The 27,512-nt window shown below is 40.1% G+C and overlaps 1 protein-coding gene across 2 annotated transcripts in view; it reads left to right on the top strand.

Annotated features, from left to right (window-relative positions):
- The window catches only part of JARID2 (jumonji and AT-rich interaction domain containing 2), a 199,752-nt gene that overhangs the window by 155,628 nt on the left and 16,612 nt on the right, over positions 1 to 27,512 (top strand). For both annotated transcript variants that reach the window (XM_065752299.1, XM_065752300.1), the window contains exons 6-11: positions 9,127 to 9,356; positions 16,580 to 17,597; positions 21,957 to 22,459; positions 26,422 to 26,514; positions 27,168 to 27,286; positions 27,427 to 27,497. In XM_065752299.1, coding sequence (XP_065608371.1) covers positions 9,127 to 9,356; positions 16,580 to 17,597; positions 21,957 to 22,459; positions 26,422 to 26,514; positions 27,168 to 27,286; positions 27,427 to 27,497 — 2,034 coding nt within the window. The remainder of the gene's footprint in view (positions 1 to 9,126; positions 9,357 to 16,579; positions 17,598 to 21,956; positions 22,460 to 26,421; positions 26,515 to 27,167; positions 27,287 to 27,426; positions 27,498 to 27,512) is intronic.

Raw genomic sequence — 27,512 nt, 5'->3', positions numbered from 1 at the left:
ACTGAGCATAAGCGAAACTGCTGCTTTAATAGATGTGCAAAAGACCTTTATAAAATACATAGGAGACTGTGTGAGATGTTTTGACAAAGGTGATGAAAAAGGAATTCCCAGAGAAGGCAGCTGCTGCTGCTTCTTCATCATTGTCATTTCTTTTTTCTTTTTTTCTTTTTTCATTCTTCTTTTTATTTTTTAATTAAAATCTCCTTACACAGGGGTATTCCCATTTTTCACTGTCTGTTATTTTAGTTGACAGCCAGTAGTATTTTTGTTTCCAGTGAATAAAGTAGGTTCTGGTTCACGTGTGTGTCTCTTTTAAATGAGACCACACACAAATGCAGACCAGGGACGGGTGCACCAAATGAACTTAATCTAGCGTGAGAGTCTATTTTTAATGAATTAAAGTCTTTTGTTTTTAATGTACATTGTGTAGTTAAGTACTTTGGACCTGAAAATGCTAAGCATTTGCTATGACATACAGTAACAAAGGTTCACAGCTTGATTTATGTCATTAGACAGTGTCAAATGATTGCATTCTACTAAACTGGGGCCATAACAGCTTTCCTGAGTGAAGTCATTTGTCAGTATCCTCTTCTGACACCAATAGGGGATGTTATTAGGGTTACACACCAGATTAGTCGATTGAGCCACCTTTTGGACAGCTAACTAAATCAAAAATGCCAAAGTGTGAGTAAGAATCCAATATAGCACAGGGCATGACTTGCTGCGCAAGTTGGAGTAATTAGCTGAACTAACTTACTACCTTCCAGCTTCTTATCTAGGTTTATTTGAATAATCAGATTGTTATTTGTGCTGTTTCTTCCTTAGTACTACTGATGTGCTGTACAAGTATCTAACTGTTAAAAAGTAGAGTGAAATTCGTGACAAGTTTTTATCCATTACCCCCATGGTCATTTGGAAAAGGAACATGTAGCAACATGCAAGACTTCTTTCATGCAATGTCTTAGTGCAGGCAGTGATAGCATTGCAGTGAAACTGTTTTATAAGATATCACTGCAGTTGCCACAAGGGAAATTGCCAGAGCTGCACTCTTAAAAATTGGTTTCATGTCATTGCCAAACTTCAACTGATTAGGCCAGGTCTTATATTTGCTGAGATAAGTTAGCAGCAGATAAAGACTTGGATGTCATTGGTGGTGGTTTTTTGCTTTGGTTAGAAACTAGTATTAGTTCTGGGAATATCTCTCTCACGCTGTGAGTTGTTTTACGCCTAGGTTTTGGCTTGCTTTTCTTGTAACTGTCTTTCTCAGCTCACTTAAATCTACAATAAGCATTTCTCAATAAGAGAAGGAGTGACATTGGCTTTCAGGTTTTGTTCTCTTGTAATGTGGAGTAAAATGTATATTTATTGCTTGCTTATGGATCGAGTTAGCTGTCATAGATTAATTCAGGTCAGAGAAGAACCCCAGGAGGTCATCTAGTCTGACCTCATACACTAAAAACGCCATCAGTAGCAGTTCTGTCAAATTCACTAATAAAATTAGAAAAGGTTTGTGTTTTTAATTGTATGTGTCTTTTGAGAGGGAGGAGAATTTTTTTTTTTTAAGAAGCTTTCTAAAACTCTATGTGGAATTTTGGTCCTAACCAGAATGATTTTAATCAAGTTAGGATTTCTAGCAGGATTAAAATGATGAAAAGCCAGAAAGTGAATCACTTGGTTTTCGTATAGCTCCTGACTTCAGAAGACTGTTTTCTCAGCTTAGAAACCATAAGAATGTTTAATTGGAAGAGAGAAATCCATCTTGCTGTTTCAGTATATTGAAGTGATATTAGAAGAGCTTTATGGAAAGCATGTCAAAGATGCGTGTCTTTTTAAAGTACGTTGTTCCCTTTTAACTTACAACCTCCTTAACAAGTAAGTTTGTGGTGAATTTCAAAATCAGCATATGGAAAATTAGGAATGATGTAGCACATATTGCAGCAGATAAAGCAGAAATACCAATGATTATTGTAGTTGCCTCCCTGTTACTGACCCTACTGAGCATGCAGAGGAACCTCTGTTATTCCCTGTATTTAGATCCAAGATGCCCAGTCACAAGATGCCTGTATGCTGCTCAGATGTCAATTCCCAGCCTGCCTTTTGTATCCATCCCAAAAAAACATCAGCCCATCTGAGACTAGCTCACGGATTCTGTGCAAGGAATTTGATGGAAGAACCCGAGTGGCTACATTGGCTTAATGTGTTTTTTTTCCTCAGTATGGCTGCCAGGTGTGGGGGGAAATTTTTCAACCACAGCCTGGATGACGAGGCATCTTGCTAACATGGAGGAGGAGATGGGAACACATTGATCTAATAGAAAATTAACCTTCTGCTAACTAATGTGTAGGGAAAGCATATTCTCAGCAAGTGATCTACACTTCATTTCACTGGGGCTGGGGGTACCATGGCTGAACTACATCTCCCTGCTGCTCAAAGGAAATTCCAAATGTAAGTAAGAGGGTAGATTTAGCTCCCTATGACTTTAAAACTAATTATCTGAAAAATAAATCCTTTGATTTCACTCTGTGGCACAACAGAAGGTTTTCTCCCCAGGCTCCTGAAGAAAAATGTTTGCAGGTGCCAAGTGTTTTGTTAGGCAGTGTGGGAAGTGGAGCTGGAGGATATGCTTAGGGATTTGTTGGGTTATTGGTCCCATGAAAAGAGCAAAAGGGATAGGCATTGCTCCACTTGATGGAGCAGGAAAGGGCTTGTGGACTGGAGATGGGCCTCAGGAGGAGCATCATCTGCCAATCCGGTTGAGTAGACAACTTTGAAGTTGCATGCAACAAGTTACAATTCCTAAAAATAAAAATCCTCAGGTAAGTGATTGCAGGATTTTGTATTTCTGGCACCAGCAGCAAATTTCAAAGGTTGGAAGAAGTATGCATTTGAGCCAGCTTACTGGCTCCCCTGACCTGGGAGGGGACAGGTTGGGGATTAAGGAAAGGTTCTTTGCCTGAGGGTGTTCAGGCCCTGGAAACAGGCTGCCCAGGGTCATGGTCATGGCCCAAAGTTAGTTGCCCTTGCTTGTGGGTCTCCTCCTCATGAGATTTTCTATCATTTTATGATTCTGTTATTTAAATTCTTCTTATACTTAGGAAAACAGAGTTAGTCATCATTATCTGTAACCAGACTTCTTTGTGAATGAGTCTTGTTTATCTAGAGCAAGCCAGATTTTAGTGTGTCAGCAGGCCAACTGTGTCAAAAACGATTACTAATCTGTGGCATGTTTTGTTACTGGTCTGCGTGCCTTTTCCCTGAAATGTGCAGGGGGGAATGTGTAAAGATGCCTTTTTTCTAATGGCTCAGATTTCAAAACAATTCTGGCAGTAGTGCATAGTAAGCAGGCATCACTAGAAATATTATACTCTGCATTAGTGCTGTCTTCCTTGCCTACCAGAAATGCTAGAGAATGTTTCAGTTCTCAATTTGCACTGGATAATTTAGCAGAGTAATTTCCTTACCTGTGCAATAGCAAAGATCATGTTGGAAAAACCACAGATACGTTTTTCTTCTTTCAGGATGTAGTTCAGTGAGCTGTTGGTATATCCTTGGCTTAAGTCGTAGATCTTTTACATACAATATTGTTTAAAAAAAAAACAAAAAAAAAATTGAAAAAACCCACAACCAAATGAAAACCTAAATTAGATATTTGTAGGTGAGTACATAAGACAGAGTCTTGGACTCTTCAGCAGAATTACTCCCAAGGAGGTAAACATTTAGGAGAAAAATATTCACTGCATCCAGCTAAAATGCAGAATGAGAAAATTTCAGGCGCAGTGCTACAATAGTTAATGGGTAGGCAATTATTTTGATGATTTACTGCCTTTTGTTGAAATACCATGGAACCAGTAATTGTTGCAATAAACATTTTGCACATTTAATTTTTCTGCAAAAATATGTAACATGAAAATTACCCGTTTTGCAGTAATTTACATATTTAAAAATGCAAATCAGACACAACACATTTGGGGATTTGCGGATTTTCAGTAGCTAGATGTATGACCTATGGAGAAGAATAGGGGAGCTGGAAGTTGCTCAAAAAAAAAATCGGGTTGTTATCCTGGTGAGAGACTTGTGATAACAGATAGGCACTTCTCGTATGGACTTGCTGCTTAGCGAGTGACCCTTTCGATGTTGTTTGTGTCATAATGGTTAGGTGAGAGTAATGAATTTGTGTTAAGATGAGACACTTGGTATTGAATTTTTGCGAATGGTGGCGTGGCGTCTCATACCAATGATACTCCTTGCAATAGGCCAGTGTATTGTTGCCTGTGAAGGGCATCGAGCTATGTTATTGATAGCAGCAAAAAGAAATGCCGTTGTTATCAGCTACAGTTCTCCTGCTTGCCTTCTGTTTGTGTACAGCTAGGGAAATGTCACTGCAGAGTTGTCCGCCTACAAATGGGGTTAGGGCTTGAGAAGTGCTGAAATAGCTGTGCTGTGTGTTTTCATACCATTTAACACCAGCAGTGCTGTGCTGTCTTTCGCCTGCAATGCTCCTTTGCCTCTGCCCCCATGTACGTAGGTGCTGCTTGAGGAAGACAGTTCCTATCCCTGGCAATGGTTTATAGACCCAACACTCAGAGAGAACAATTGACAGCATTAAAATATTCTGTTTTATGGAAGTAGAATGCTGTTTTAGTTCCTGCGGGAGGAGAAAAGAATTATTGCTTGGGTCCTTTAAGGCAGTTTGAGAGCCACATAAATGTTTTCACAGTGACTTAAAACTGAATTAAAGCCAGAGCAAGAATGTTTTTGTACAGTAACGGATACTTAATGCCAGAAAGTTGATTAATATTACATCTCTTCCCAAACATGATCTGTGTAACAACATGAGGTTTGCATTGGAATAGCTGACTCCAGTTCACAAAATTGGCCAGGCTCCCTCTTCTAAAAACAAAACTTTTCCCTTTCACTCTTCTCTTCCTTCTTTGTTTTGGATAGTTTTATGACTTCTCAATCACTTGCTTTACGCAGCACAAACTATGCTACATACTGCGTGTGTATACGATCTATGCCTTTATCTTCCAGAATGCTAACACAACACAAAAAATGATCATAAATCAGTGCTCAGCTTTTTCTTACGCTTGAGCTAATGGGGGAGTCTACAGCAGAGCTATCTGGTACAGGAATCAGCTCAAGAAGGGCTTGTGAGAGAAAGCTTTGCCCATAGAGTGGGCTGTTGGCTGCACTCAGTGCTGTAACTCTGCTGTTTAAATAATGAAAACCTGATTATTGTACATATTATGAATGGATTTCTGAGTGGCTGGCTGGTTATATACCCTATGAAATGTTTGTGTGTGTATTTATTTCTGTGGATACTTCAGAAAATTGCTGAAAATGTAATAAATGTTTATTGCTTAGTAAAGTGTCAGTTCTCTTAGTAAATGCCAAGTTAATCTGTAGTAATCAAGCACGTCTGTGGCTTTACTGATCAAACTTTTTATTAGCCATTATTACAGCTGCACCTAGTTACAGGCATGATTTGTACAGTTTACATTGATTGGTATAGGGATTCTTTATCGTGACTTCAAATAAGGTGCCTTGAAATCTCTGGATGAGATACTGTGTGAATATTTGGTGCCCAGAGTCCAGCTCCTGTGATGCAGAGGGAACTGTGCTGCATCCATGGGGATCATGCTTGCCATAAGGTTTTGCTCAGCTGCTATAAATTATATCAGTGGTTTAAAAACCCCCAGTGCTTGCAAGTTTTGAATGTAGTGGTTCAGTTTCTTTGTGTTTGATCATCACTGCTAACCAAAAGGCCCACAAGAATTTCGCTGTGGGACTCAGATTGTTTCAGCTTAATAATAATTGCTTTAGAGGAAGCAGCATTTTGTAAAGAACGTGTAGGTAGATACAGATAAAATTATGTACTCCTGTTGTATTTGAAGCTTCTCAATGCTTACTGTTTGCTTGTATTTTTCATCGTTTGTTTGTAGTGCTCTTGACTCTAATTTAAAGCTGTTCTGGAAATAAAAAGCTGGTTAAGGTAGCATAAAATGATGGTGATTCAAGATTCCAAAAAATTTCTCCTTTAACAGTATGAATTTTATTTCTGGTGTGGGTTGTAGATTGTTCTTGTCTGTTTCTTTTTCCTTTTTTTTTTTTTTAATGTTCTTTAAATGAAAGAATTGCTTCAAGGGTGAAACCTTTATTGACTACTCTTGCACAAGGAAAAAATGTAACTGGGAGCTGAATGCTGGATATTGCGCGTGTCAAGAGTTATACCTAGGATGGAAGACTGCAGCTGTAGCACATCCTTATCTGAGCTCAGTAAAATATGAGATACACCTTTCCTGCTTTTCTAAGTGCCTCAGAAAAAGGCTGGCAGGCCTCATGGGAAATGCAATTTGCTGTATAAGAAGACACAAAGAATTAGTAATCATTTAATTCATAAAGCAGATCTGGGCTCAGTGATAATCCATGAAAGGTTGTTGTTTGTTTGTTTGTTTTCCTTTGAGATGTGAGTTTTTCATTCTTAGTTACTTTTCTACAGTGATGTTTCTTGAGGCACTTTTTGGTCTTCTTTCCCTGGTGATTTCATCTTTTCTCTCTTACTGGAAATGTCTAACTAGTTATTTGGGCCAAGGTTTAATCCTGTATCATACTTTGTAAGTCAAAATAACTTTTTAATCAGATGGGAGCAAAATCGTGCTCTGGGGGTTATATATATATTTTTTTTTACCTTGCATGCTTGACTGATGATATTTTTGGTAATTAATCAGCTGATTCTTGTTCACATAGCACAATCATGAATTTGGCAGACCTTGTATTTTCAGGAAGAGTTTTACACCTGCATATAACAGTATTACAGGTGCTCAAAGAAAGAAATACTGGTTGTTTTATAAATTAATACTCTATTCTTTAACTAGAGGCAGCATGGCAAGGACTGTTTTGCATCTACACCTTGCCCTTTTTTTAATGTTCTCAGGGTTTAAGCTTTTTAAGCTTTTCCTGTGAGAGCGAACGTTTTTTCTCTCCCATTTCTCTCTTTCCCCTTTCAAGAATCTTACAAATTAAGACAAAAGATAATTACTCAGAGGGTAAAACTGGCAGGGTTCCCACGACACTTAAAATTAATGAGCTGTTGCATATAAAATATACCTTTTCTCATGTTCACTGGGTTTGGATTTTATTTTTATTTTTTGGTGAACCATAAAAGTGCACAGTTTGGCTTTTTGGCTGTGTTTTCTGTTTTAGTAATTTCTAGTTCTAAAGTGGCAACCAAATACAGAAGACTAATCTCTCTGACTTAACGTTTCCACGTGAGCAGGTCGGTATATACAGTTTGTACCCTCTGAAGAGGAATATCACTCTCAGTGATGAAATACGTATTAACGAAGCTGCCATCATTTGTTTGTGCCATATCCTGTTAAAAATAAATAGTCACACTTTGTGCGTTTGTGGTGCCTTCCGTCTGATGTGAGAACTCCTTACAAAGGAGGATAAATGTATTGTCGTGAACTCCCCGAGAGGGGTTGGCAATTATTGTCAGTTCCATCACTGGAAATGAGACAGAGAGGTTATGAGACTTTGACTAAAATCAGGGAGAAGTCCTCAGCTGTCTGGGGCAGCGCCAGTTGCTCCCAAGCTCCCAAGCCATGGGGGAGTTGGTGGTGACTTGACTGCTGACGGGATTTCTCTCATTCCTATTGAATTTATGCAGCAGGGAGAGAAGTGCAATAATGCAGGCTTGTGCTTGCAGGTGGTAGTGTCTTTTTTTTTTTGTGAGTTTTGTTTTGTTTTTAACATCATCTGCTGTAGTGCTTACCTCTACCTGAATGTGATAAGTGATGCAAATATCGATTCTGTTGATAACTTGCTGGAATTTTTCCTTTTAGAGGCATGGTGGGAAGGTAGAGGGGTAGCTAAAGCAGCCCTGATGCACCTCAGCAGCAGCTCCTCTGTCCAGCAGGATTTTTGGTTGCTTAAATTACTACTGTTACTGCTGCTGCTCCTGTAATACCATTGCAGACACAGCTAAGCTTTGCAATTTAGATAAAAAGGAATGTGTCATTGGTATATCATACTTATTGACTAAATAAGGCTTTCATTTCCTGAGAAAGCAACGTCTTAATTCATTCTATCAATGTTCTCGAACAGATAGTGTGTGTTGTGTGTAATACTTACTATTCTTAGGTGTTTGTGCTGTTAAGTATTTATGAATTTTCTTATTTACCTCCTTTCTTAAACAATGTCAAAACAGATGAGTGACAAACAAGGCTAGATGAATGGAGAAGTCAGGAGAGCACTTGCCATTGTGGATGTCGGATCACACACCTCACAGACCTCTGTCAAGTGCTTCACTGATGAACAGGCAGCACTGGCATATATTTACTATGTTTTTTGATTAGCAATCAGACAAAAGGATTGTGATGGTTTTGATGATCCCTGACAATGAAAGATGAATGTATATCCCTCTAAATAAATTCAGCAGTGGGAAAAGAACAAAACTTTTTTGAGATATAGTTTTATACACGTTCATAACATTTATTGTATAAAAAAATACGGTTTCTGTTCATTCTTATGCCTTTCAGCAGAAAGCTACGATGCTCAGCTTAGGTCCCTGCATTACTTTGTATGATGTGTTCCAGGTTACTGTTTTCCTTTATTTGTGAAGTACCTTTCCCTATTTGCACCGTGTCTGCTATTAGCAAGCTGCAGTCAGTTTAGTTGAGCAGTTTGGATATGATGAACACAAAACATTCTTTTTCATGGAACGTTTCATTATGTTAAAGCAAAATCAAGTCATTTTTTTGTTTGTGTTCAGCACTTCCTCACTGCCACAGCAGGAAGTTGATTAAACCTGTCGTAAATAAAAATCAAAAGGATAAGTCTATATTTAGGGCAATCAAAATAGTAACATACCTTATATGTTTTAATTTAGGTACCTTAAGAATCAAAGGAAGTAGCTTGCTTTGGTAAATCTGTTCATATAGATAAATATGCAAAATTGTGCTTCTATTTCTGTGTTGCTTTTACTTTAGTTATAATAAAGCATTCACTAAATTATCGAACACTGACAGCAAAAAAAAGTTGGGTTGTTTTCAATCAAAGGTTTCATCTGTTTCATCTTGTATGTACTTCTTTTTCCTTTAATGCTCTGATTTTCCCTCTTCTCAGTTTTCAATGGATCCAGCAAATCATTGAAGGAGAAAGAAGCTGCCCAGAAACACAAAAGCAAAGAGGCCACACCAGGGAAGGAGAAGAACAGCGAACATAAGGCTGAGAGCCGAAAAGACCAGGCTGCTGCTAATCACCATCCTACTACAAACACTGGCTCCTCTACGAAAGGGCTCACTGCTAACAACCCCCACACTCTTCATAGATCGGCTCAGGACTTAAGAAAACAGGTAATGAATTATACTGTACTGTGGACACGTGGGAAACAGATTTTTAAGGTGCTAGTTTCATTTTTCACTGCATGGCACAGAGGAAACACTGTGGTCCTTCAAAGCATGATATGAAGATAGTGGGGAGTTAATTTCTAGTGGAAAAGAGAGAGAGAGAAAGAGAGAAAGGAAAAAAGAAAAGTATTATGTATAGTAAGTTGCTTAAAATATGCTTTGCAACTCTCTGTATTATATAGTGTGTAGATATGAAAGCTAGAAGTTTAAACATCACTTTAAGCCTTCCTGACTGATACTTTTGTTGGCCTCTTGGCTGACAACACCAAGGCTGGCAGCGCACAGAGGAAATGAATTCCTCTAGTGTACAGCTGGTCTGCTTGGGTTATCTTAGAGGCTTACTGACATTGTGGAGAAGCTGACATTATGCTCAGTTGTCTTCTGTTGCGTGTGGGCAATTGAAACCTCACAGTCTGTGAAAAATACCTTGCTCAGTGTATAAAATGTTCCAGGATTTTGTCTTCTTGCTAGTGGACATACCAGGAGGGAAGCATTTCAGGACTTCATGTTAGCTAGTTGAAGACTCATCAAGAAGTTGTCTGACTTTGATTTGGGTCCAGAAGTCTTTTGATGCTTGTGACCTGCATTTGGGCAGGATGTGTCTTTGTGAGTATTTTGGAGGATAGATTATTAAACTTCCAGTATAGTAACTGATAAATTCATTTTCTTATTAAAAAGTTTTAAAAACCTCAATTAGTGTCCTTTTAAATTCTTTCAGCTGTTATATTTCATTAGATAATTCAGTCTGGGGGGTGGGTTAGTGGAGTATCTGAACTGGGGCAGTGTGGTACAGAAGGCTTCCTGCACTTACACTTTTTTTCCCTCTTTTCTGGTGGTTAATTCTCAGCAAGCCACTTAAAGGCAGTTTTTATTTGCTGGCATGCATAGGTTTTTCTTCCAAATAGGCTAGGCTGGATTTCACTGGAGCTGGAATTTTCATTTCTGAGAGCTGTCAAGGCCTTGGAAGGCACTTTTCAGTCATAGGCTTGGCAATTTAAAAAAGCAAGAAGAAAAACACCATTGCTCTTGCCAAGGAAATCTTCCATGCCCTGTAACTCAGTGATGTTCAGCTTCTCCTGAAACGCCTCTACTGGTCTTGTATTACCTTTAAAATCAAATCTGAGATCCTAAGGGTACGTGCAGTGTATTTCTCTGTACCCGTGTAACCTTCCAATCTTGATTCCCCCGTGGCAGTTTTTGCTTATCGAGTCATCAGCTTGAATACCTGCCTTCTTTTTGTATCTTTTCTTGTGACTGCCAACATCCCGTTGTCCTTGCTGTGACATGCTCAGCCATGAGCTCTTCATGTCAAAGAAGTTTCACAGAATGTAAAGACACTTGAGAACACCTTGCAGGAACACTCGTATGAAATACTTTATCGTTTTGTTCTAAAAGTATGAATGGTTAAAATTCTTCTAAAAGTTTACAGCTATCTCTTGTGAAGGCAGTTCTAAGAAGGAAAAAAACAGCTGTAGAAAAATTCTGTCTGTGATCCAACTGGGTTTGTATTATAGAATACTAGATATTTGTTATTACATTTTGAAAAAAAAAAATTAGAGAAGCTTAAGCACAATGTGCTGCAACCAACGGTAACACTACATAGACACCTCATGAAGTGATCCTCAAGCTTCAGAAAGTAAAGGGGCTGTAAGCTCAGATGGTGATTTTTTTGTTGTTGTTTAAGTGAAAGTATAAATATTTTGGTTTTCTTCTGCAGTCCACAGTGATATAAGTCCTTTCTTTCTAATTTTAACAAAAGTGTGGCTGTAAAAGTGATTTTGAAAGTGATTTATGCATTTTGCTTGATAAAGTAATCTAGCTTTCTGCAAAACCTTAGTCATAACAATTGAGGCATCACTGAATTTCTGCTCGTTGGGAGTCTTTGTTGACAGCTTTGGTGCTTTCCTAAAGGAGAGTTGTTTTCTCAAGATATCCGCTGCATGTTTGTCCTCTTTCCAGTATGTTTTTGTTTCATGTTTGTGTGCATTTACCAGCTTATTTATGTACATGTCCTTTTTTTTGTTAAGTCTTAGAGAAAATAAAAGCAGAATGCAGGAAATTACAAGAGTTTCTTTTTTCCTCTCTTTTTTTCCTCTTCTGGTGTGCATTTGCACTTGTCACGTTTCCTCTCTCTTTCTTCCTCCCTTGCTATCTTTCCGAACTCCCTTCTTCAAAGGGATTGTAGGCAAACCAGATGTAGTTCAATGGGGCCCTCTCTTGGCCTAATATAGTAATTTAGATCTGCAAAACACATACATCAATGGAAGTATTTTTATGAATGAATTCAAGATCAGCTGTGTAACATAAATTTCTTGGAGACCAGAATTGTTGTTGGTATTGCTACTGTTGCTGTTACCTAATAAGTTGCTTGTTGTCCTTATTTTGTGCGTGCGTGTGTGTGTCTATGTCTGCAGGGTGGATCCCAGGTGCTATACAGAGGTGTGTATGTAGACCAGTTCGAATCCAATGTACAAATTTCTACAATACTGTGTTATTTACCTGTTAACAGCCGACAGTTTTTAAAAGTTATTGTACCATCTTTTACTGCAAGGAGAGTGTTCAGTAAAGTGGAGGAAAGAGTGTTCTGAAGACAAAAATATGTCAGTACAACTGAGAAGATAGCTGAAAACTGCTGATATTATCCGTATCCCTAGTTTCACCTTTAGCTCGAGACTTTTGAGTCATGTAAGGCTAATGTCAATCATTTTGTTACTATTTGAATTAAATTGACTTCTTTCTTATGCGCTCAGTGTAAGCACTGCCTCGGAATGGAGCTGTGGCATAGACTCCCATTTGGTGAACCTGCGCACCTGGCAGTGTGGCCAGTTTTTTAGGCTGACTCTGTGTGTGTTTGTTTGGTTTGGGGGGAGACATATCAACAGTAGAAAGGTAAGAAAATGGCTACCACAATTTCTTGTTTCTTTTGGTTCCAATCGTCTGATGGGTCCTCAGAGACAAGTACAGACCAGGAACATGTAGGTGTTTGCTGACCAGGCAGAGTTTTGCATTTGTCAGTGTGAAATCCTGAATCTATCCATTGCTTTGATGGTGGGCAATGACCACATTGTTTGTTCCCTTTGTTTCCAGCTGGAGGATGCTTGTTGCAGCCCATTCCCATTTGAAGTGTGGTCTGCAATGGTCTATATACTACAGCTGTATCTTAACTTTCACGCTACACTCTCTCAATGCGCTTGATACCTGTGGACATTTGGGGAGGGGAGAGGGAGAAGCATTTGAAAACTTGAGTTGTGTCTGTTCTGGAAAGATGATGGTTCTGAGAAAGCTTCCAGAAGTGTTTCTTTCTTATTGGGTCTTCTTAGTTAGCAACCAGACAGAAACAATTCAATTCATTATGGTACTCTCAAAGCCAAGTGTTCCTCTACTTCAGGACTAGTTCATCCTGAATGACTTCATTTGGTCTGAATAGAAATGAGTTTATAATGTAGGATAGCAGGCTAGATAGCTGAAGCTTATGTACCTGTTCAGTGCAAGGTTTAGCCCTGAGAGATCTAAGCTTTCATTGTGTGGAGGTATTCTGACAACTCTAACCAGTTGTGAGAAGTCGCTGTTTTCTTAATATATTTATTAATAAATTCAGTTTCCAAGTTTCATATCTTGGCAGTTTTAATTCTGGCCTTAAGCTGAGGGTGCTGATGGTGTGCTTTCTTTCAGAGTATGAGTTGTGAGGATCTTGCCTTTCTCCATTAGCACTTGCTCCGTGACTGGTATTTATGTAGGCCGACTGCCACCATTATCTCTCTGAAGGAGCGACATGGATGTCCCTTCAGCATTCTGGTTATGACTCTTCAAAAAAAAGTTGTAGGAAATCTGGGATGACAGCACCTCCAAATAGCGTGGACATTCTCTAAGGTGTTTTCTTCACTGTAACCTAACCATAGCACAGTGCTATAACTATGATATCCTTGAAACCTTCTTGAAAACCTCCAGTTAGTAGAGATTCCACGACATCCACTGTCAGCTTCTTATAATATTTTCCAATTTCCAAAGTTTTCCAAGTTGCGCTTTAGATTATCTTTGTAGACACTTAAGGGGTTATTTTCATCGTTTTTTTCATACATGGAAGTAGTGTTTACTGTCTCTTTTCAGAGGAGATCCTTATGCATCAGAAGACCATTACAGAGTTCTTTCTTAGTAGTCTCTTATACAAAATAAGCCCAGCTCCCTTGGCTGTTCAATAAAAACCTTACTATCTAAATACCTAAATGTTTTGTTCTAGACTGGCTCCAGTGTGTAACTTCTTGTTACAGGGCAGGCCTAGCACTGAGCACAGCCCTTCGTAGGAAAGCCTGTGCTCCTGCCTCTTGCTTTTGACGTTTTGATTTATAGTTTTCACAGAGAGATTTGCTTCTTTTCACTGCTGCTGCGTTTAGCAGCTTACCGTGTACTCCAAATATTATTCCTCCCTACCTGTGTTTGATTTGTCCTTCCTAAAATTAGCATTTCCTCTTATTTTAGAAATGTTCTGACATAAGTACGTTGAGATTGCCTTTGATTTTGACCTTTTCTTCAGAATATTTACAGTTCCTTTCAAGTGTGCAACACAGGCACGTTTTATGATGGTCTAAGTTACTAATGGGAGGACTTAGTGGAACTGAGGCCAGGACAGAAATCTGCCAAAAATTGCCTGAAATGCCCTCTCAGGATGACCAGGAGCTATGACAATGATGAAAGTCTTTCTTCAATCTACTGTAAAACCACTTCATAGTAATTACACTAAGGTTGTACCTCCAGAGCTTGTTTAATGGGATACTAATGGCAGCTCTACTGAAGCAAAGATGCCTCTTTACCTGCTCAACCAGGTGTCTATCCAAAAAAGATTAAATGAGCTTGAAGTGTTAAACTGTGAGGTGGAGTGTATGTGTGTGTTTGCTTTGTTTGTTTTTATCATTATCTTACTGTGTTTTATGTGTTTACAAATTAACTGTTTGTCGTTGGTTCTGGAATCATTTTAGGGATTGAAGTTAGCAGTCTGCCTGCCTCCTGCATTTCTATCTGGGACCCATGCCATAAGTTAACTAAATACACCTTAGATTGTTGCAGTTGCCTTCCTATGGCTTTTTATTTTTTATTTTTTTAAGTTGATTTTTTTATGTCTGGTAAGTATTGGCTTAAACAGTGGTACTTGTGTTGAGGACAAACCAAAAGAAGTGCAAGCACTTGTAGTTTCATTTGTTTCCTTCCTTCGTTAGCTTGATATTGTCAAAGTATTTATAAAATCTTCTGTGTTTTGTTCTGCTAAGTGAAATTCCTTTAGCACCTTGACCTTTCTGATTTTATTCCTACGTGCTTTTCCTATTCCACTATAGCTGCTCTTAGTCACATAATTCTGCTTCCATTTTAACTGTGGCCTTACAGTTTTTTAGAACTTTATGAACAAGCATAATGGTCTATACTTTGTATCCTTCTTCTGAGTGGGAATTGTTTGGGTTTGGGGTTTGTTTTTTTCCTGCACATTTCTTTTTCCCCATAAAATCTGTTGTCTTTTCTCTCCTATTGTCATATGTTAGAATTGAAAACTCATTTCATAATCACTGTCATCCGGATCACCTTCCCCTTCCAGTCCTCAATCAATTCTTCTCAATTAGTCTAGATCAAATCTGTAATCGATGTTCCTGGCTATTTATAAAGCCAGAGTTCTTGTGCTGACAGCTGCAGGCAGGAGGCAATGTCTCAGCAGATCTCTACCTGTGTTTGTTCTGCAGTGTGAAAAGGCTCTGTAAAAGTCAAACTCAGGCCTCCATTTCAAATGTTACTGTCTAAATTTCAAGGGAAAATGGTGAATACACACTTAATGGGAGACTGTAGTGTGATCTTTTCGGTCTCTATTTCATCTCTACTTTATAACATCCCAATTTTGTAAGTGATTCAAGTTCTTGGATTCTTTATTTGAAGCTGCCATGCTTACTGACTCGACAAGCATTTTGAAATCCCACAGGAAAGTACTGTAACTTTGCAGAAATCGTGCTACTCACCTGAGTGCCAGTAAGGGGTGATTGTTGTATTGTATGCTTTCACTTTGAGCACATTTATCAATGTTCCTTTGATTTTGGGCTGTATTTTTCCTTGCTCATGGTAGTTTAAGGAGGTCAGAAAAAAATGTTCAAACTTGTTTAAATGCTATACTTTCTAAAGGTTTAAACTTGAATTTTCGTTTTCTTAGCAGTGGGGCTTGCTTTGACAGTGCTCAGCTGTCACAATTTCCTTTGAAGCTGAAGGCTGCTTTCTGAAGGGGTTGCTCTCAGTGCTTAACACGTCTTATAATTAAAATACTAATTTTAGTTTTATAATGGGATTGAAGTGCCTAGCAGAGAGAAGCGGAGTCCAGTTCTTGTAAATTGCATTGGCACGTTAGTGAGTAATGATAAAATATGTCATTAAAACTGCCCAGATATCAAACTTCAAAACCAAATGAGCAAAAGCACCTTTTTAAAAATGCACTGAGCTCCTGTATACGTTTTTATTCCGTATCAATGACTTCAGCAACAAGGCACACCTCCCTGGATTTGATATATAAGACAGACTGGACCCCTCACGGCTATCCTGATCTGTTGGGTGAATAAAGTGTTCAGTGTATATTTTTATATGTACGTATGCATAGAGAGGAGGTTTGTTTGAATCCAAGTATGTGGTTTTTGCAAAATGTGCCCGTTCCAGTTAGAGTAGATGGTACACACTGGCTAGTCTGTTTACTATATAGGAAAATGTGTGTGCACTTACTTAAGGGAAGTTGGGTGGGTGAGGGGTTAGTCTTTGAGGGCTGGAAAAGAAGATAATTAACAGTATCAGTTTGTAGATAGTGTAACTTGCTTCCTGGTAGGGAAAGAAGAGGGTACTGCTAGCAAGTGACCACACCCTTCTTAATGCTAGAGTCTTTATACCCTCCAAAAGCAAGATCACCTTTCTGGGGACTGTTTGGTTTATTGTACAATAATATTAATGTGTATTTCATATTCTGAATGCCCAATCTCTCCTCTTATCTGGGTGAAAATTATTATAGGAAGACTGTACTAAAGGGCCAGGAGTCAGGACTGCAGAATATGGTTATCCAGCAAACGGGAAACCGTGGCAGAATGGCAACCTTATTAACTTACTTTTCTGTTTTATGTTTCCTTCCTTCTGCTCCCCCTGCAATGCTCCTGGCTTTGTAGGTTTCTAAAGTCAACGGAATCACTCGAATGTCATCCCCGAGTGCAAATGCAGCCAGTGCCAAAAAGATGAGAGACGTCAGACCTTCACCGTCCAAAACTGTGAAGTACACTGCAACGGTGACAAAGGGAACTGTCACATACACCAAAGCCAAGAAAGAACTGGTCAAGGAAACCAAACTAAATCACCACAAACCCAGTTCACCTGTCAACCACACAATCTCAGGGAAACTAGAAAGTAGCAATGCAAAAACCCGCAAACAGGTGCTATCCCTTGGAGCATCCAAGTCTAACAATACCGCTGTTAATGGTGTAAAAGTCAATGGCAAGTTGAACCAAAAGACATGCACTAAGGAGGTGGGGAGACAGTTGAGGGAGGGGCTGCGCAATTCGAAGAGGAGGCTGGAAGAGACTAATCACATAGACAAAACACAGTCGCCCACCAAGAGAATGAAAGGGGCCGTCAACTTGGCAGAAGCTGCGAGCAAAAAGACAGTCGTCGAAAAGCCTTTGCTGAATGGACACCTTAAAAAGGAAGTGCCAGAGAAGAATTTGGAAAGAAATAGGCCGAAAAGAGCCACTGCTGGAAAGAGTACGCCGGGGAAACAAGCACATGGCAAAACTGAAAATGCCTCCTGTGAAAATCGTTCTACCTCTCAAGCGGAGTCCTTGCACAAGCCACAAGACTCAATGGGAAAGCACGAAAAGGGCAGTAGTAAGTCTGGGTGGGGGATGCTGGGGGAGATTCCCATACTTAGGCCCTCCACCAAGGAATTTCATGACCCACTGATATACATTGAGTCAGTCCGAGCTCAGGTAGAGAAGTATGGGATGTGCAGGGTGATTCCTCCTCCAGACTGGAGACCTGAGTGCAAGCTAAATGATGAAATGCGGTTTGTGACACAGATTCAGCACATACACAAGCTAGGCAGGCGCTGGGGACCCAACGTGCAGCGGCTGGCCTGTATCAAGAAGCACCTCAAATCTCAGGGCATTACCATGGACGAACTCCCACTCATAGGTAAGGGCTGTGGATTCCTTGGCATTTTGCAGCTGCTTGTTAGAATCCATGTGCAACCTTATGCTCTGTTTGCCTGTTTGCTTAACCAAACCCCTGTTGAATTAACATTGCAGAGCCTGGCTCTCTTTCTTTGTCCATCAGTCAGACCTGGTGCGGGTAGGTCGTGGGAGAGCTTTGCCAGGAGGCTTTGCGTTGCCACCTTCCTCCTTCCAGTTCTCCATTTTGCTCAGGGAAAAATGCTGCTACGGCATCCTGGTCTTAACATTTCAGGGTCTTCTCCCCTACTGTTTAAGTAGTACAGCTGTGGATATTAATAGTCTTCGTTTAAAGGTTACTTCAGAATGTTCTTGGACTGTACCAAAGATGTTTTCCAAACAGGTTACAATGCTGCCAAGCTAGAATACAAATATTTTCCCCCCCTTTCTTTAAAAGCATTTAACCAAGGGGAAAAAATATCTTGAAACTGATTTCTATTTGGGTACTCAGACACTTCAAATCACAAATATGCAGTGACCTGCTGACATTTAACAACCATTAAGTGTCAAGAATAGGCAGTAAAATGTGGTTGATTGCAAAATGGAGGTTTCATTATTTCTCGCAGCAGGTGTCTGCCGGGGCTAATGCCCGAGTAAGAATCACTTATTTAACAGAATTCTTGGTTTATGGTCTGCTGTCAAATATGACACGTGACAAAAATGTGACAGTAGTTTGTAAAAACACGACAACAGCAGCATACAAATGAACTGTGGAATGATTCACTTCCATCTCGGCTGCCTTTACAGCCGTGACATAACAACAAAGTTTTGTTGTTGATTTGCGTTAACCTTCTTCTTTGCTTTTGAAGTGTTTTGAGTCAGAGCATGCAGGGTCTGCATGTTGCAACTTGAGGCTAGAGTTTTGCCTTTGAGGCATTATCCCGTCAGAGGCAGCTATCAACGCTAGCTGGATTAAAGACACACTTTTCTGTTTAAATTGTTCACAATTGTTCCGTCCTCTCCCTTCCACTCCCTCCACCCTGAATTATAAAACTTCCATCTTATATCACGTATAGTAAGTGGGTGCAAATGCGTAAAAGCACACAAAGAGATGATGAAGTTTATGATGAACCAGCGAAGGGCACTACAGAGGATGACAGAATTGGAGGAGGAGGAGGAGTGAGGGTTAGTGCTCTGTTGCAACAGCCACGTAAAAACGTTCAAGGAAATCTGAAAATTAAAATCACTCAAGCAGCAATAAGTGAACATTTTGTATGCCTAATGTATGCAATGGTTATATGCTAATAGAGAAGAGTAATGAATTAAATTTACATTGGCGAGAGTGAGAAGAAAATGTGCAAGACAGCTCGATTAACACTCCTGGAACAATGTTAACTTTTTAATGAAATACCTTAACTCGGCATTAGGATAGCATTACTGTTAATTATTTGTATTATTTAAGAGCCTAAGAGCCTAATTAATAGGCAAGGTTTCTATTCTGCTGGGTACTATATAACTGGAGCAAACAGAGATCTCTTATAAAATTTGCATCCTATATATCCTTTCTGCAGTAATTTCCTACCTATCTTGGTTTAAAATTAAAAGCAAAATCAAGTAAAGAAATTGGAGATCATCGCTGTACAAAGATTAGAAAATTGTTGGCTCCGGCAGGGAAGATATAAAATCATCCGTGATGATAAATGTACGCTTATTTAAGTAGTCATTCATACGTATTCCCCCCCCCCTTTCAGGGTCAAATCACATTTCCATAGAAGCAAATGGGAGTTTTGCCAATAACTTGGTGTAGTGCTAGGGCTTGGTATTAAACACATACCTTAAGATTTAATATTTTTTTAACAGGCTTGCTCACCAAACAATTGGGAATTATTCGTAATGTAGCGAAACTGAGACTTTATTTTAAAGATTCTTCTTGCATGACATGTGCCAGGTCTCATTTTATTTTATTTTATTTTATTTTATTTTATTTTATTTTATTTTATTTTATTTTATTTTATTTTATTTTATTTTATTTTATTTTATTTTATTTTATTTTATTTTATTTTATTTTATTTTATTTTATTTTATTTTATTTTATTTTATTTTATTTTATTTTATTTTATTTTATTTTATTTTATTTTTTATCTTTATTTTATTTATCGTTATTTTATTATTATTTTATTTTATTTTTTTCCCTCTTCAACCTTTCAAGGAAAGTTTAAACAACACACTAATGCCGGGCCTGGAAAACATCAGCATGAGATATAAATGCTTCCAAAAGCTATGACTGCATAAATGGAATTATAATTGAGACCATTTTGTAAACCTGAGCTGTAGCTGGCCCTGTGGAGCATCTGCTAGATATATGAGACTTGATTGAATGATGTGATACTTATGCTCTTATATTGCAGAGTGATTATGAGCTATCATTCCATTATGCTGGAGAATATTGCGTTTCTTAAATACACTGTAAATAGTGTTGAAACTAGGACCTTCAACTAGGTGTGCACAATTTGTTGCACTGCAGAACACGCATCATAGGAAACCTGAAACATGCTTTTTTCCAAGTTTGGAGTATGTTACTCAACTTTATGTATTCGGCTGAATCGATTGGGATGACAAGCCATCTTAAATTATATCTTCCCTGTATTTGAACTGTGCATGTATATATTACTAGACCAAAAAAAGTACTTTCTGTAATAGAGGCCAGCTTGAGTGTTACTTTTTAGGGAAGATTAAAGAGGAAAGAAAGAAAACCTTTAAAATTTTTTTTCCAGCGACGCTGACCTATTCTTTCCTCAAGAACTTAAACGTTGTGGCTATTAAAAAATAGTAAATTTATAAATAAATCACCAAGATTAACGAGCTACCTTGTGGCTCTGCCTCCAGTTTTGTCATGTACACCTCAGAGCCTTCACATTTGTCCTGTCTGCAGCCAGAAACCCTTCCCCCTTTTCTCACCTTCCTGACCGGTGTTGTGCGGGCACTGCTAGCACGCAACCTCTGCAGCCGATGTCATCTGGACGTGAGGGATTGGTGCAAGCTGTGGGAAGAGGGGGAAGGGCAGAAGGAAGAAGAATGAAGGAGGCTGAAAATTGGGATCGACAACTGAGATCCAGCATGGGGAGATTTGAAGAAAGTAATACTGCTTGCATAAGCAAGCAGAGTGATAAAGCTGGACCTTAAAGGTGCTGTAGCTGCGCATCCAACAGGGCATATTTACCATAATGCTGCTTCTTGCACTTCTGTTTTGTAATAGCATTTCTAAGTGCTTTGAAACTGCTGCGGCCTAATGATTTTATACCTCAGTCAAAGAAAAAAAAAACAGGAAGGAGAGACAATGTGACAGCGATGCCAACACCAGTTTTGTATTATATTAATTTTTTTCTTTTTTCCATTCAGCGGTGTCCTGTTGAATTGTAGGTTGTCTTTGGCCAGCTTCTTAATTCTGCAGTGATTCATTTCTGTGCTTTGAGAGTATTTACGATGCTTCTTTTATTGTTCGTCATCCATTTGGCTGCTTTTTTATGCTGAAGTTTGTATAATCTTCTGTTTTTATTTTTTTGACTGGGGTGTGAAATGTGCTAGTCATCTTAAAACATACAAAACCGTAATGGAATATAAAATATGGATGGCCTCAAAGTGGGAGAATGCATCTGGAACTTTTTACATAGTAGCAGTTGCCAGCTTTCTTGCAGGCACCAGCCCTTCTCCTCCTCCTCCCCTCTTCTTATGAAAACATTGTTAAAAAAAAAAAAAAAGAGTTTTTTTTCTACCTGTAGTGAAGATGATGATGTTATTGTGCTTCCTTTAAATACTCATTGTCTTCAAAGAGTTGTACAGATGTCAGGTAACAGATGTTTCATCTCCAGGAAGGACAGATACTTGTTTTGATTGCCAGCTCCTTTCTTGACAATTGTTTTGCTTCTTCCCTGTATGAAATAACTGTGGGACTGGTGGCAGATGAGTTGGGGAGGGTGGCAGTGTGGATGCTCAGGAGTTGGATAACTCTTGCCTCCTGTACCAGTGCACAGTTACAAAGGAAAGACGCATGCCAGCTGATGGCTGGGGATACTCTGAAAAGAGATGGTGTTGAAAGAGTAAATTCAGCTGAAGGGGATGCTATTGCTAATTGTATAATTCACCAAATCAATCAAGTTACCAAAAAAGTGGTGTGTTCCTGTCTTGAGTGGGACGCATACAAGACAGGGAGCATTCTGCTGCAGCGCCCAGGTGACCAGAGCTGTACGGGTGGCACATTTTGTATGTGCTCAGCCTGGTTCTGTGCCACTGGCAGGAATGCTTGTTGCTTGAGGCCTTCAGGTTTCCTAACCAGCTCCTGTGTTTCCCTTTCCCTCTTCTGCTGCTCCGTGCATGCATACCTCAGGAGGCTGCGAGCTCGATCTGGCCTGCTTTGTCCAGCTGATCAACGAGATGGGGGGGATGCAGCAAGTGACTGACCTCAAGAAATGGAACAAACTGGCAGACATGCTACGCATCCCCAAAACTGCACAGGACAGGCTGGCCAAGCTGCAGGAAGCCTACTGCCAGTACTTGCTCTCCTATGACTCCCTCTCCCCCGAGGAGCACAAGAAACTGGAGAAGGAGGTCTTGCTGGAAAAAGAAATCTTGGAGAAGAGGAAAGGACCTTTGGAGGGACATTCGGAGAATGCCTACAAGTTCCATTCCTTGCCCCGGTTTGAGCCCAAAAACGGACTCATCAACGGCGTGGTTCACAAAAATGGCTTCCGCAACAAGTTAAAAGAGGTCGACGTCCCACTGAAGACGGGCAGGCGGCGGCTCTTCGCTCAGGAAAAGGAGACCACAAAGGAGGACGAGGAGGAAGAGGAGGAGGGAGTTCTTAGTGACTTACACAAGTGTATATACAAGGTAACGAGGCGAGCTCTGCTGGTTTGGCTGCGGAGAACTGCCCTTGCTGCAGTCTGGGTCGCACCTGGGTGTTGGGGAGCTGGTGGGCTGTCACCTTGGGCTGCTCTGTTAGCTTTGTTCTCATCTGCCTGGCTCCTGTGGCGTGTCTGAAAATTAGAGGCTGTTACTGTCATTGTAAGACATGCTGCACTAGGCTCCCCACTCCGTCTCCTTGTGAGAGGTTCCTTGAATCTCTCTGTCCAATTATCCTTGCAGACACAATTTTTGTTTTCATTTTCTAGTGACATTCAGAGCGATGTTCTGCCTTCTCAATCTTGCTTCTTTGCGAGTCTCTTGTAGTAGTAGTAGTGCTCCACATCAAAACTAGCGTCACTGGCAATGCACTACATTTAGAAAGGGCAAATTGAAATGCAAACACTGTTTTCATCTCTGATGCCAAATTTTGCTCAGCACTAACAGTCACATGAGTGCTTAGTCCTCCACATGTCAAGTACACCCATTTACAAAAGAATGCTGACTCGTTGGCTGTATTTTATTTGGCAGTCTCTGACTCTTGAGCAGTATTTGGCACTGCAGCCTGCAGTACAGTTTTGAGTTGTGTTGAATTGTTAAGCCAAACTCGAGGAGATATATAGCATTCAGTGTCAGTGCCCGGTAAAGGAATACGTTGTTCTTCCCCCAATCTTGCTTCCATCACTGTAAGTGAAGCCATATAGTCGGAAGTGGCTTATCGTTAAGCAGTTTAAGACACTGCATGAGCTCATGACTTGGGCTTTAAAAGCTTGCTACAGGCTTCTTTGCAGCTTATTATGATTTATCAGCCAAAAATTCTTTTGTCTGGGGACTCTGTCCTCAATTCTACCTCTGAAAAGCAAGCTCTTTGCCATGTTCTTATTGGACAGAAGCTTATCTAATGACAGCGGCATTTGTGAATACTGAAGTGGCATTTCCGAGCTTAATATACTGTTCTTAATAACGTTAAGTGAAAAGTTCAATATAACTTCTTCTGCCTCTGCTGTATGAATCACCTCCAGCATGGTGGAGGGAAATATAAATAGAAGAAAATCATGCAATGGAGTAACTCACAAGACTTGTGGAATGAGCACTGTTTGTTACTAGGGTGTTTGAGGAGACTTAAGCCGAGGTGGTGCTTGGCTGAAGCATTTAGGTGGAGAGTACGTTACAGAGTTTTACAGAACACGCTTTTTAATCCTCCATTCTCCTTTTTCTCACTTGAAATTATGGTTTCCTTTTCTGTGCGTGTGTGTGTGGACAGGGGAGTGCTACTTTCCTACTAATGTTTCTGAGAAAGTCTTCTTTAACAGAACACATCCTCATGTTACAGTTTCAGCAGATGATGGGATTGTAATGGTACATTTCTAATTCGCTTTAAAACAAAACAAAGCCACCCCCTGCTGCAAACGTCCAGGTCAGTAGTGTGTTAGATAATCATATGGGTGTAGCCCAGTTCATACCATAAAGTCTATACCTCAGACCATATGGGAGAGGTCATAAATTTAGGGTTTTGCAGAGTGATTTTTGCAGTCAGCATGTGCTTGAGCTGGAACACGATTTTAGAAAGAGACATGCAGTCTTCCAGGAGCAGTTACCGTTGTATCGTGTGTCAAGGTTAGAGTAAATCTCCTTTGTGTTTGGCTGATTTTCTGCCAGGACTCCCAAATTATTTTCAGTGTTGCTCCTTTCCAGGCTATAAGGCCTGCTGTGCTTTTTTTAAATGTATGTTGAGGGCTGCTGCGCTTGCTTTCTTTGCTCCCTTAATGTATGGCTTTTCTACTCAACTGTGATACTGTGTTGTTGGTGTACGTACACTAAGTAAATTGCAGTCATCAGAGGGCTGTCTGTTGCAAGATTTTCACTATCCTCTTCTTCCCCAGTGTGAGCTCTGAAAACAGTTTAAAAATCCGTAGTGGAGCTGACTGAAAACAGCACTGGTTGTTGTACAGGATGACCTGAAGGCTTCTTAGCAGATCTGTTGCATGGACAAGCAGGAGAAATCACCAAAGCAAGTTTTACCAGCACTTGCAGGAAACTGGCCCAGAAACCCCACGCTGAACTCTCTTCACCTAGCTTTACCCTCTGCTTAGCATAGGTTTCTCATTCCCACCTGCAACCGTGGCGATATCTCATTTTCTTGCTCATTTTTCTAGTCCCTCTAACATCTTGAATGTTTGTAGCACTGTAGGATCCTTCTCTTTGCCTTTCCTCCCATTTCCACACCGTGGCCGGGAGTGCTGTGCTCCATGCAGACTTACTGATGGTGCCCTGGGTTAATTCTCAAGGCTGATAGAGGCCATGAGGAAAAAAAAAAATCAGAAGAGGAAATTTAGTCCCTTAAGCCATTGCCTGTCATATTGTCACAGCAACAGAGACTCTGCTGAGTAGCTTGAAGTTCCCAGGGCAGCTGCTGAGCTGTTGAAGCATTTTTTGTGAGGGCATTTCAAAGGAAACTTTACTTCTTAGCGCCTAATTTCGTGTTCTGATCAAGATGCTCCACTAGAGCATTTAAAATTATTTTCAGAATAATCATTAGAAAATTTTGGTAAGATCCCTAACGTAAGAAACAAAAAAAAAGACAGAAACCCTCAGCTGTTACATTTGTTTCACAGCTTCTGAGAGGCTAACAAGACAGCACATTTTGATTGAGGGAAAATTGGTAACTGCAATTTTAAAGGGCTAAACTGTTGAATTTTTCTTTCTTTCCTTGCTTGCTGCAACTCAAAGGAAGGATGTGCTTAATCTTGGAAGATCAGTCCTCATTCTTGCTTCTCTTTGTAAGATGAGAGAAAGCTGCTGCAGACCGTTTGTCAGCATGCGAGCTGTGATGTATATGCTCAAGTTTGATGACTGTTGGTGTGGGCCCTGCATTTTATGAGAGCCTTTGTTTTAAGGGGATGCCTCGGTAACTGATTCATGAGGGCATTAAAAGATGAAGGGAATTGCTTATTGTATCACCGAGCATCCAAGTTTATGGGAATTGGAGGGCCCCAGGACGTGGGCATTTCATAAACTTTTGTTACAGCTGATTGCTTTGCGATCAATTAAAAAAGTGACAGCGTTACAGCTGTAGGAGCTTTGCAAAGTGATAGATAGGCTGCTGGGTAGTTGTTCCCAATTCAGTCTTGGGCACTTGCGGTGCTCCCGCCTTCAGTGTCTGCAGAGGATGCCTTACAGAGCTGCAGCTGTTACAGATGGACAAGAGCAGGTACCCAGAAAGTTAGATGTAGCTCAAGCAGCAAACCAAGGCATATCTTCTTCTCATGCAGCAGGCGTCCTGCAGCGGTGCCAAGAAAGATGCGCTCATTTGGCAATTTTACTGTATTTTAGTTTTCTCAGCCTTGTAATGAATGGTTCCTTGTAGTTGTGCCACTTCTACTGGATGGAGCATACCTAGTTTTTTGTGTTCAGATGATTACTGTAATCTCAGTAAACTACCATTTTGTGACCCCACCCCTTCTATCTCAGACAGTACTGGTTTAATGCTGAACATTTCTGTGAATTTTCTTAATTGTTTTTGTCCGTTTCTCTGTATGTCAAGAGCATTGCCACACAGCCCTTTGGATCTGAGTCTGAAATTCAGGTAGGGCTGGGTACTGCTTCATTTGCAGCATGTCGTAGACTGCGAGGTCACGCATCCATCTGCTGTAGCTTTCAGACACAGAGCATTGTGCTGGATGAAGCGGTGTACGAGGCTTTCTGTGAATGCTCAGTTGGTCTTCTAAAGGATTGGTTTGTCAATATTACTTTGGGAGATTAAATGTCACTTTATATAATGAGATTTCTCTAAGCTTTGAGGAATCTAATAAGAAAACATCACATGCTTCCTGAAGATATTTTCCTCTTTTGTGATTAGAGATTGAGTATGTAAGGAAAAGAGTGAGGTCAGGGGAGATGGAGACACCTGATTTTATTTTCTCTTTTAATTTTGCTTTGTTTTTCCACAGGGTAGGTCTGTTTCTTTAACAACCTTCTACCGAACAGCAAGAAACATCATGAACATGTGCTTCACAAAGGAGCCTACAGTAGCTGAAGTAGAGGTGAGACCAGCACGAGGGGTGGTGAATGTTTTTGTTGGCGTGGAGATGTGCATAGGGGTTCTTTGTAATTGGTATTTAGACAGTATCATTAACAATTTAGTGTGGGAGAAAAGTAATTTATTATGTAGGCATGGTAGTGATTCTTCCCTTCATTTTTTTTAATGTTTTTAATAAAGTTGCTGATGAACAGAGAAAGACATTTTAAGACATTTCGCAGTGAAGCACAGGAGTAAGGGGGTCTCATTTCTGTCTTCACAATCCACTGATACTTTTAAATAGTCAGATCACAGAATCATTAAGGTTGGAAGAGACCTCTAAGCTCATCTAGTCCAACTGTCGATCCATCCCCACCATGCCCAGTAAACCACATCCCTCAGTACCACATCTGCATGTTTCTTGAATACCTCTAGGGGTGGTGATTCCTCCACTTCTCTGGAAAGCCTGTTCCAATGCTTAACCAATGCTTCTCTTTCCAAGATAAAATTTCCCCTAATATCCAACCTGAACTCACTCTGGCACAACTTGAGGCCATTACCTCTCGTCCTTATTTCTAAGTGGTGTTTCATGTTGAGTTTCATTGAGGTGACTTACATTTTATGAGAAGTACTTGGTTCAATGAATTCAAAACCCATCAACTCTTTCTCTCCCAACAGCAAGAATATTGGCGGTTAGTGGAACAGAAAGATAGCCATGTAGCAGTGCATTGTGGAAAAGTAGATACCAACACCCATGGGAGTGGCTTTCCTGTGGGGAAATCTGAACCATTTTCTAGGTAAGGTCACCAAGTCTGTGCCAGCTGCCCCATTTGTGTGACCAGAAGTGGGAACGTGCAGCCTGCAGGGCGGCACAGAGCTGGTTTGGCAGCAGGGGCATGGTGCTGACGTGTGTTTCTCTCTGTGTCCCCTTGAACAGGCATGGGTGGAACCTCACAGTCCTTCCTAATAATACAGGATCCATCCTGCGACATCTTGGTGCTGTGCCTGGTAAGCAGGTCTCTT

Source organism: Cyrtonyx montezumae, unplaced genomic scaffold (assembly GCF_038088225.1).
Source record: "Cyrtonyx montezumae isolate F1298 unplaced genomic scaffold, pur_monq_1.0 scaffold_8, whole genome shotgun sequence".
NCBI lineage: Eukaryota > Metazoa > Chordata > Aves > Galliformes > Odontophoridae > Cyrtonyx > Cyrtonyx montezumae.
Note: the sequence above shows the minus strand (reverse complement) of the source record. Positions and strands in the feature narration are given on the sequence as shown.